The 12,044-nt window shown below is 35.9% G+C and overlaps 1 protein-coding gene across 1 annotated transcript in view; it reads left to right on the top strand.

Annotated features, from left to right (window-relative positions):
* Positions 1–12,044, top strand: part of LOC148942152 (uncharacterized) — a 146,309-nt gene that overhangs the window by 55,777 nt on the left and 78,488 nt on the right. Inside the window, exon 8 of the mRNA XM_089103692.1 lies at positions 4,985–5,371. Coding sequence (XP_088959818.1) covers positions 4,985–5,371 — 387 coding nt within the window. The remainder of the gene's footprint in view (positions 1–4,984; positions 5,372–12,044) is intronic.

Genomic DNA, 12,044 nt, shown 5'->3' with positions numbered 1-12,044 from the left:
AGAAGACATCGTCAATCGATAGAATCGGCCCAGAACTAGAATTGAACCAGAACCAGACCAATCCAATTAATGCTGCCAGACCAGAGAATGAACCAGAACCAGAGAATGCAAATGACGAATCAACACGATTCTTTAATTTTATTTTATTGTTCAAGTAAAAAAAAAAAAAAAAAAAAAAACAAGAAAGAAACGCACTTGGATCCATAATACGGCTACGTTCAAATATTTGCGTTAAAAAAAGTTCTGCTCTAGTAAATGATGACCTTAAGGGGTGAAAAGCTGGACAGAGTGTCTTTATTAATATTCATAAATTTCCGTCGCGAGATAATAGAGGAATTTCCATTTGAAATATTTGTTTATTGCGAGTTGTAATTGGCCAATTGTTATTAATGCTGCATTAAAATCGAAACCTATTTATTGTCTTTATTGCAGAGAATGGGTCCTGATTTTTGATGGATGACTTATGCCGAGGCTAATGGTTTAAACATACAGACTAGTCATTTTGACCAATGACTTTTGAGTCAATGCTAAAATCGATTTCATTTTTTCCGAGGGTTAATTAAAAAATAATTGGATTTTTCATTGTGTACCTGAGTGATGTTATTACCTGCGGCATATAGTTTTTTCTTACGCCCTGTGAGTTTTCAAGAACTAGGGTTTAACTGCCTTATTTAGTTAAGGCTTTAGAACAAAATGGTCAATAAGGTAGGTTGTTATGGTCTTACTGCAACCGGCTCTTATGTTTGTTTGCCTGAAGCTCTTGATTCAAAAGAGTATGTCATACAAAATCCAAAAACTAGGTGAATGAAAATTTCAGAAATTTTCGTAAATTGATATTTTAGCTAATTCCAGGAAGTATGGTTTAACTGGTTTTGTACTTTCTTTAAAATGTACAAGTAAGTTTTCTGAAAGTTATCGTTTAGACAAGGGACAGATACTGTATGTACGGGACTGAAAAATGTGTTCCCTTTCTGTCTGTATTAGATACTATAAGGGGTTTTGTTGTTTTTACCGATTTGCTCCTCTTACCTCCCTCTTGGCTATGTGCCTGATAGAAGGCTTATTTCATAGCCCTAAAGAGCAAAATTAAACCTTTCTTCGAATTAAATTTTAAAAAAACAGGTTTTTACAACTGAAAGTATAGAATTATAGCCTAAGCTTTTCTAAAAGCTATAAAAAAAACTTTAGCGCGAAGAACTAGGTATTGAGGAGGGGGTCACCCCTCATATACGTAATCATTTCTGTTCATTTTTAGTTTTAATGTTGCTCCTTACTTTCAGTTGATAAAACTAGTTTTATTTTCTAATCGTTTTTAAATAATGCCGGGAAATTTGGCTGCCCTCCATGGAAAATTCCCTTCTTCCGTGGAAAGTTGGTCCATGGAAAGATCATCCTACGTAATCAATTCACCAGATCCTTCCCCTCGAAAAATATTTGTATACTTCCCAATAACCAATGCTATAATATTTAAACAATTGGCGAAATTCATAGCTTGCAGCCTTTCCCCGAAACTGGAGGGCCAAGTCATCCTCAAAGATATAATTACTAGATCTTTCGACTATGCTGAACAAAATGGCTATTCTCAAAATTTTGATCCAGTGACTTTGGGGAAAAAAGGTCATGGAGGGGGGGGGGGTAGCTGCCATCCGATTTTTGGTCACTTAATAAGGGGACTAGAACTATTGATTTTCGATCAAATGAGCCCTTTTCCTATCTTCTAGGATCACTGGTTCGATACGGTCACCCTTGGGAAAAAAAAAATAAAGGCGCATCCGTGATCTTTCTTTAAATAATGCAAAAATCCACATTTTTGTGTATAGGAGCTTGAAACCTCCACAGCAGGGTTCTTCTGCTGAATCTGTAGCTGTGATTTTCATTAAGAGTGCTTGATGTTTTGGCGGTATTTCCCCCTACAAAAATTGGGCCGTATCGCTCCTTACTTACAGCTCGTTACCACGGACTGTTGGATAACAGGAACGCGGGATTTTTAAAAATTTTGTGTAGTGGATTCTGCAATCTGAAACACAAATACAATACACGCATAGCTGCGGGTAACTTTTTGATCCGATACACTAAGTGTATCGATCAAAAAGTTATAATATAATTCAATCTGGATATGTCATAATTAATTAAATTTCCTATCTGCGCTTTCTCAAAGACAAGGGTGATCCTATACCCCTCGGTATTCTTATCTATAATGGCAAAGGTGCACATATTTTGTTGGAAAGTTTATGAGAGCTAAAAATTAAAACTCATATTTAATAAAACCCTTATTTTAGCTGAAACTCGCGTTAACCTGTTTTTTTTGTATCCCCGCCAATGTTTAACAAAGGTGTTTCTCACAGGCTTATCGTATGAATTCCATAAAAGAAAATAAAACGAGCAAAAATTAATTGTTCAAAAAGCGAAGTTGTTCTGATAAACGTATAGAGCAAATTTGAAATGTGCAATGAACATTATTTATTGCTTCACAGCCTATGAAAAATATATCTAAAACTAGCTCAAATTAACCAGCTCAGGCAGTGGCGTCAGTTCATATATTTTTCAAAATCTGGGGAAGGGGGCAGATTTGTTGTTTTCCAATTCTTTTGGTGAAAATACCAAAAAAAGAATTCTCAATGAAAACATCCCTCTCCCAACAAAAAAAAAGGTGTTTTAAAAATAAAGGGGATTTAATCCCCCACCCCCCACCCAAATGACGGCGCTGGACTCTTGCTATTTCCCTATTTGTGTCGAACCCTGAAAAGCTAGCACTTTACTGAAAACATGATCTACTCAAAAAGCAGGATGTGGTTTTAAGAGCAGAATTCTTCTGTTTTCTCTGCTTATACTTTACGTTTCCACTCTACAAGGATCATATATTTTTTTGTTTTCAGTAAAGTGCTAGTATTTAAAAATTCTATAAATCTAGAATTTTTTTTTTTAGCTTGTTTTATTGATATACTTGCATAGGCTGTGATGCGATAGTTTTTGTTCGTTTTAAGTTTCAGCTTCGCCCTTTACTTCCATCAGAAAAGCTTAGTTTAAAATAAAAAATATGTCTAGGAACAAATTTGCCCATACCCTGTAATATGGCCTCAGAAACTGGGATGTATGAAATTAGTTTCTTCATAGTTCTAAATCTAAGTCGACCGCCGGCCATCTCAGGTTTTTGGCTTGATAGCATTTGGCCTTGTTCAGACCAAAATTGTTATTTTCTTGCATAAAATAGTAGAAATTGGTATTTTGCTTTGTTGTCATCTCTTTTGTTGCTAAAAGGGTACTAGAGCTTAGAATTTGTATGAATGAACCACTTCTCGATATTTTGCGAACTTTAGTTTGATGCGATCATCACCGCGAAAGAAAAACAATCATTAAACAAATAAACAGGCATTCCGGTAAACTTAACTTCTCTAAAACAATGCAAAATATCCGGGTTTCAGATATGTTGACCCTGATCGTGTTATTTTTTATCAAGATCTCTTCCTTTGTGGGGGGGGGGGGTTGTATTTCTAAAACTTCAGATTTTCTATGCTAGTAAATTCTGATAGATAACTTCAAACTTAATTAATTTTACATTTGTATAATCATTGTTGACATTTTGTCCTTTTGATACACGTATTGTCATCAAAATCCCTTTTCCTTGGATTTCCCGTTAACGTCGGTAAAGGTTGCTTCTTATTTGTAGTTCATTCACCACACTTTGTTTGATGTGTATTAATTAATTATTTTTCCATTGCTCTACTGACTCTCCTTTTATAGTCCTTCTTTATCTATGTTTTATATCTTTTTTATATTTTCTTCTTTTTTTATATTTTCTTTTTCATCAGCTTATTGCTGATGACAAGTAAAAATAATCGAATCATGTTAAGAGACTTTATTAAGGTTCTGAAAAAATCCCTTTATTCTTTGAAGATTTTTTCTTGTAATTGTTTTCTGTAACGTCAGTTCTAAACGTCGAAGTTTTTTTTTCGCAATTTTTGCTGATGGTAGAATCTTGTCCATTTTGATTTACATCTTTTGTTTGTAATCTCGCACTTTTGACCTTAAAAGATGTGGTAAAATAATTTAGACTTGATTTGTAGCTTTTCAACTGTTGATATCATCACAGTGAGTTTGATCATTTTGAGCATGTTCAGTCCACTTGACAATAATAAAGCCTATATCGGCTATTATCTGATTTGTGTAAGGTCTCAGCTACGTTTATTACTGTGTGTTATTTGGATTTTTTTTTTTTTTTTACCGTTTCTAAATGTCTTATTATCCGTACATTACATTATTTATTCGGAAAACGAGAAGTTAATGAAAGTGAGGATATTTTCTGAAAATAGTGATTAAAATAAAACTTAGCTAATATTTTGGCTGTATGACCAACAGCTGTCTTCGGCCAAATAGAAGAAAAACGAAAAGAAAATGGACTATAGAAGAAAATAAGAATAGAAGAAAAAACTAGAAGAAAGAAACCAATAAAAATCTTAATCCCGATAAGAAATATTCTCGTTAAAAATTAAGGCAAACTTAGCATCATCACTTCATAAAATTCCAGCTAAGACTGACAAAACATGATGCCGTTTCAAGCTATTACCGTTCAATTAAGCATTTGAACAACTTGTTATTGTATTTCTTCTTTGTTTGGCAGGTAACCTTTTGTCTTAAAAGTCTTTTGGACAGCTCCTTTTGGTCTTCTGTTGATTTTAAATTGTATTAATTTGTTTTTATTAAATTCGTGTACATAAAGTTAAGTATGTACTCATCCAAATCTCTAAGTACGTATTGCTGCTTGATTTGTGTTTTATTGCAGTTGCTTCACAGACAATCAGTTTAGTTCCCAGCTCGTTGCTAATTACGATTGTTTCCTCAAAATCACTGAATTGCTGGGTGTTTAAAAAATGTGGCTGATAAGACTTGAATGCACTTATGTTACTAATATAATTGATCGTTTTGTTTTTTTGTAAGTTTTAGTACAAGTTTTGTCCTTTGTATAATTCAATTATTTGTTTTTTAGGAAGCTCAAAAGCTGGTAATGGAAGAGTATCTATGTCGTGTCTATACAGCGGTTCGTACTAGTGAGGACATCAATGCCATCTACCCTGGTTTTGGTGAGTTATTAGTAGAGCAAGCCATGTGTTGTGTAGCAATGATACATTGTTTAGAAGTCTGTCAAAATACTCTGGATAATGGAATCAAACAGAAAGAAAAAGAATTGGAATTTATGCATCCAATTTTATCAAGAATTCAACCCTGGATGAAGTGTCAAGTGAATAGAGCCAAAAGACATATGCTGATGAAAATGATGTTTAAGTGTCATGAAGATGCTTTGCAATTTTGCCGAGAAAATGGCTTAGCACAATCGGCGTATTTTTTGGCAAGAGATTTGACTTTTATCAAAGAGGTGAAATTTCTCACTTTTTTTTACAGTTCTTTTGCATTTATGGTCGGATAAGATGTAAAACTACCGTTACTGCAGCTACTACTAACTCACTGCAAAACCAAGCCACCTCAGGCCAGAACGGCTACGCACGTTCCTCCTCCGTCCCAATCTACTACCCAATCTACGCCGTCCCAAGAAATCTCCATTTCCCTTAAATCTTTGCTTACGACATGCTCCCACCCAATTCGGGGACAGCCTGCTTTTGTATGGCCCTAGATATAAAACAATGGACTAATATTGCATTTAAAGGAAGCATATTTATTTTTGAATGAAGTTTTCCACAAATATACAATATGAAATATACATAACTCTTTGTGACCTCTTAGCTACGGAACATTAGGGTCTCGGTGGATCGGATCAAATCGATGTTTTAATACTTCAAAAACCTTGTGTTTTATCCTAGCCATATTGTTTTAAATTTTTTTTTATTCCTTACTTCCTGTTTTTGTTGCATTTCAAAAACCAACAAACAGAAAAATAACAAAAAAAAAAAAACACAAACGAGACTGTGGCCAGTGGATAGAAAAGAAAAGACAAATGCAAAACAACGCGGATATTTCGCCTGTATCCAAACACGGCGTCTTCATCACGAAAGAAACACAAGAAGAACAGGATAAAAAAAGAAGAAAAAACTAAAAACCAATAAAACCAACCAAAAAAAAAAAAAAATTTTTTTTTTTTCTGGTGTCCTCATTGAAGTAACTCAGTTACTCTGGTGTCCTCACTGAAGTAACTCTATAATAGCATTTTTTCCCTACGTGGATCAGTTTGCGCCAATTGTACATTTTTTTTTTTTTTTGGGTGGTGGTTTTATTGTTTGTTTTTTTTTTCTTTTTTATATATATGTTTTTTTTTTTTTAATCCTGTTCTTCTTGATTTGGAAGGATGGGAAAAGCAGCTTTAGAAATGAATTTTTTCTAAGATTGCTCGTCTACAGCGACATCAATTGAGCAGAGGTGGCAGGGGAGAGTAACTGCCATCCCTCTAGATTTTGAATTTTTTATATTTCGATATTTCATTTTAAGAAGATCGAAATAAAAAAAAAATTACCCCCCCCCCCCCTCCCCTTACAGTTTTGTGAATTGGAACTCCTGAAAATGAGATTAGACAATAAAAACTTCGATAAGGACAGTTGTCAAGCATGACCGTGAAACTTGAGCACATTGAAAAGTTGTGGAAGTTACAGCGGATGCTCTGCAGAGAAATTACCGAAGAATAGTTTTAAGCACGGAGTTGAATGACTGCATGCCAAACAATAAGCTCTGCAAAATGATTAGACCCAATTGTTTAGGATTGTCATATAAGAAAGATTACAATGCAAAGGTTTAAAATATTAAATGGCTACTTTTGCAGAAGAACAATGAAAATGGCTAAAATTCATGCTTTTGAGTAATCCAGTTGGGGCCACACAAAGCAAATGACGTCCCCAAAGGGAAAAAAAGAAGCCATAAGAATGTGGCTAAAAATCCTGCCTTTGGATTTCCCTGCTGGGGCGCAAAAAAAAAAAATACATGGCGGTTTTAAAAGGGAAAGGAAGAGGCCATAAGAGATATTTAAGGAAATATTTAAGAAAACAATCAAATGGCTAACAATCATGCTTTTGAGCAATCCAGTTGGGGCCACACAAAGCAAATGACGTCTACAAAAGGGAAAAGAAGAGACCATAAGAAGGTGGCTAAAAATCCTGCCTTTGGATTTCCCAGCTGGAGCGCAAAAAAAAAAAAAAAATACATGGCAGTTTTAAAAGGGAAAGGAAGAGGCCATAACAGATATTTGAGGAAATATTTAAGAAAACAATCAAATGGCTAACAATCATGCTTTTGAGCAATCCAGTTGGGGCCACACAAAGCAAATGACGTCTTCAAAAGGTAAACTAATAAACCATAAGAAGGTGGCTAAAAATCCGGCCTTTGGATTTCCCAGCTGGGGCGCAAAAAAAAAAAAAAAAAATACATGGCAGTTTTAAAAGGGAAAGGAAGAGGCCATAATAAATATTTGAGGAAATATTTGAGAAAACAATCAAATGGCTAACAATCATGCTTTTGAGCAATCCAGTTGGGGCCACACAAAGCAAATGACGTCTTCAAAAGGGAAAAGAAGAAACCATAAGAAGGTGGCTGAAAAACCTGCCTTTGGTTTTCCCAGCTGGGGCGCAAAAAAAAAAAAAAAAAAAAATACATGGCAGTTTTAAAAGGGAAAGGAAGAGGCCATAAGAAATATTTAAGGAAATATTTAATAAAACAATCAAATGGCTAACAATCATGCTTTTGAGCAATCCAGTTGGGGCCACACAAAGCAAATGACGTATAAAAAAGGGAAAATAATAGACAATAATAAGGTGGCTAAAAATCCTGCCTTTGGATTTCCCAGCTGGGGCGCAAAAAAAAAAAAAAAAAATACATGGCAGTTTTAAAAGGGAAAGGAAGAGGCCATAACAAATATTTGAGGAAATATTTAAGAAAACAATCAAATGGCTAACAATCATGCTTTTGAGCAATCCAGTTGGGGCCACACAAAGCAAATGACGTCTAAAAAAGGTAAAAGAATACACCAAAAGAAGGTGGCTAAAAATCCTGCCTTTTGTTTTACCAGGTGGGGCGCAAAAAAAAAAAAAAAAATACATGGCAGTTTTAAAAGGGAAAGGAAGAGGCCATAATAAATATTTGAGGAAATATTTAATAAAACAATCAAATGGCTAACAATCATGCTTTTGAGCAATCCAGTTGGGGCCACACAAAGCAAATGACGTCTTAAAAAGGGAAAAGAATAAACCATAAGAAGGTGGCTAAAAATCCTGCCTTTGGATTTCCCAACTGGGGCGCAAAAAAAAAAAAAAAAATACATGGCAGTTTTAAAAAAATGCATGGCGGTCTTAAAAGGGAAAGGAAGAGGCCATAAGAAAATATTTAAGGAAATGTTAACTTCATGGAGAAACTATAGAGTAAAAGTTGGAATATAGCGGGTTGGAGTATTAGCGGGCGCAGCTATGTTGGCCTCGGGTGGCTTGATGCGGCGATAAGCTCGCAGTAGTAGTATACCCAGGGTTGCCTCTTCTCTTGTATTAATTAAAAAAAACTTTCTACAAAATAAGTTTTTCAAAGAAAAGTAAAGAACTCGATTAAACAAAAATGAGCAAAAATAAAATCAAATAATCTACCAAGAGTGAAACTACCACAAATCAGCATCGATAAATAAATTAAAACCTAAACAAACAGAAATTACAATAAATAACCGAGTCAAATTCAAAACGAGCAGAAATTAACATGAGTTGGGCTAAAAACCCCCTATGCCATCCCAAGGCCAGAACATATTTTTCACTTTACTGAAAAAAGTGTAAATGTTTTTACTTTTAAAACTTTAAAAAATCAAATAGTATTAAGATTTTGATTGCTAAATATCAGTATGTGTTTATTAAACTAACAATGCACATTGATTTGTATTTTTTTCAGTAAAGTGCAAATTATGTTCTGGCCTTGGGAAGGCATAGGGGTCTTAATCTTTTCGACTATTAAAAAGGGCCTCAGCCCTTTCTATTTTCAATCGAATGAGCCCTTTTCGATGTGCCAACTCCTTCGATACGAAGTTCCCTGGTCTAAAAAAAAAATAAAAAAAATAAAATAATAATACCTTATACCCACATCGATCTTTACTGTAAAAATGTCAAGCCTTCCAATCACTTTCGACTATTAAAAAGGGCACTAGGTCTTTTTATTTCCAATCAAGTGGTCCCTTTTATACTTTCTACAATAATACTGTCTATAAACACCTTATATGCACCTAGGGTATAAATTACAACGCTAACCCTAAGGGCTGCTAGGGTGGTTGTCTTTCTCTAAGACTTAATGTCCAGAGCCTTCCAATATGTTAAACAAAATGGCTATCTCAAACTTTTGATTTTATGTGTTTGGGGAAATGGTGGGCGGGAGAGGGGGGTTAATTACTCTCCACTCACTTTCGACTATTGAAAAAGGCAATTTCAATTTCCAAACGAATGAGCCCTTTTTGAAATTTGTACAACAACTTTCTATATAAACATTATATACCCCCAGGACATAACTTACAAACCTTGCACTGAGGGCTCTGAGGGGGTTATCATCCTATAAGACCTATTTTCCGGAACTTTCAACGACGTCGAACAAAATGGCTATCTCAAAATTTTGATTGGATGTGTTTGGAAAAAAAGGGGGGGGGTTAGAGGGGCGTTAGTTGCCCTTCAATCACTTTCGACTATAAATAGGGTACTAGCTCTTTCAATTTCCAATTGAATGGGCCCTTTTTGAAGTTTCTACAACATCGCTTTCTATAAAAACCTTATATGCCCCCAGGGCATAACTTACAACCCTTGCCCTGAGTATATAACTTACTAACTTACTTGCCTTACATAACTTACTTGCCTTGCCCCTGGCTGTAGGGGGGAGGAGGGGTTGTCATCCTTAAAGACATAATTTACAAAACTTTCAACTACGTTGAATAAAATGGTTATCTAACAATTTTGATTGTATGTGTTTGAGGAAAAGGTGGGCGTGAGAGGGGGGTTAATTGCCCTCAAATCACTTTTGACTATTAAAAAGGGCACTAGTTCTTTGAATTCCCAATCAAATGAGCCCTTTTTCCAGTTTCTATGACAAAGATTTCCATAAAAGCCTTATATGCCCCTAGGGCATAACTTATAACGCTTGCCCTGAAGACTGTGGGGGGAGTGTCCAGCTTAAAGGTGTAATTTCCTGAACTTTAAACTGCGTGGAACAATGGCTATCTCAAAATTTTGATTGGATGTGTTTGGGGAAATGGTGGGCGTGGAAGGGGTGTTAGTTGCCTTCCAATCACTTTCGACTATTAAAAATGCATTCTATAAAAACCTTATATGCCCCCAGGGCATAACTTACACCTCTTGCCCTGAGGGCGTTGGGGGGGGGGTTGTCATCCTCAAAGACCTAATTTCCTGAACTTAAAACTACGTATAATAAAATTGTTGTCTCGATATATTGATTGGATGTGTTTGGGGAAAAGGTAGGCGTGAGAGGGGGGATAGTTGCCCTCCAATCACTTTTGACAATTAAAAAGGGTACTAGCACTTTGAATTTCTAATCGAATGAGCCTTTTTGAACTTTCTATGACAACGCTTTCTATTAAAACCTTATATGCCCCCAAGGCATAATTTGCAACCCTTCCCCTGAGGGCTGTGGGGGAGTTTCCTCCTCAAAAACACAATTTCTATCTTTAAATCAACTACACTGAACAAAATGGCTATCTCAAAATTTGATTGGACGTGTTTCGTAAAATGGTGGGCGTGGAAGGGGTGTTAGTTGCCTTCCAATCACTTTCGAGTATTAAAAAGGGCACAAGCCACTCCCATTTCCAATTGAATGAGCCCTTTTCGAAGTCTTTACTACAACTTCTTCGATACGAAGTACCCTGTTCTAAAGGGAAAAAATAATAGTTGATACATTGTGCAAAAATCGTTCTTATGTACCCCCACGGTACAACTTAAAACCCTTGCTCTGTGGGTCCTGGGGGAATGTTATTCCCAAAAACATATTTTGTATCCGGAAATCAACTACACTGAACGAAATGGCCATCGCAAATTTTTGATGGGATGGGTTTTGGGGAATGGTGGGTATGGAAGGGGTGTTAGTTGCCTTCCAATCACCGTCGACTATTAAAAAGGGCACAAGCCACCCCAATTTCCAATCGAATGAGTCCTTTCCGACATTTCTACGACAACTCCTTCGATTCGAAGTGCCTTGGTCTAAAACCAAGAAAAAAAATAATAATAAAACATTGTGCCAACATCGTTCTTTACTAGGCAGCGCTATTGCGCTGCCTAGTAGCTGCGCTACTTACCTGTTTAAATATTTCTTCGCATTACGTATTCTACATATTTTCTTTAGACTAAAAAGCATAGTTAAAAAAATGAATTTCTGATGGAAGAAAAGAGCTAAGATAAAACTTAAAACGAACCAAAACTATTGCTTCATAGTCTATGCAACGTATATCTACAATATTACTACTACTACTACTAACAACTCATCGCAGCACCAAGCCGCCTGAGGCAAACGCAGCTACGCACGCTCCTCCTCCACCCCAATCTATTCAAAGCCTCCCTTTTTACACCCGCTCACGAAGTTCCCATTTCCTTTAAATCTTTCTTTATGACGTCCTCCCACCCCAGACGGGGACGACCTGCTTTCCGTTTAGCCCTAGATGGTTGGCCGAAAAGGACAATCTTCGGCAATCTGTCATCCTTCATCCGAACAACATGCCCTAACCACCTCAACCTTTCTTTCATTAGAGACCTAGAAAGCGGTATTGAACCACATTTTTCGTATAGCCTATTGTTTGAAATACGGTCAGTCAGACGGGTACCCAAAACAATCCTTAAGTAATTTCTCTGGAAAACATCTAGGAAATCTTCATCCGCTTTTCGAAACGTCCATGCTTCAGAACCATATTTTACCACTATCATCACTGTAGCTTCTAATATTTTAATCTTGGCTTGCAGACTTATCTTCCTATTCTTCCAGATTTTTTTTACTGTGAAAAAACACCCTGAGCCTTGGCTGTTCTACATTAAACGTCATCGCTGCTCCCACCATCATTAATAAAAATGTTACCAAGGTAAGTGAGATTATCC

This window comes from Artemia sp. Qi Xiang Cuo, chromosome 17 (assembly GCF_049724085.1).
Source record: "Artemia sp. Qi Xiang Cuo chromosome 17, ASM4972408v1, whole genome shotgun sequence".
Taxonomy (NCBI): Eukaryota; Metazoa; Arthropoda; class Branchiopoda; order Anostraca; family Artemiidae; genus Artemia; species Artemia sp. Qi Xiang Cuo.
Note: the sequence above shows the minus strand (reverse complement) of the source record. Positions and strands in the feature narration are given on the sequence as shown.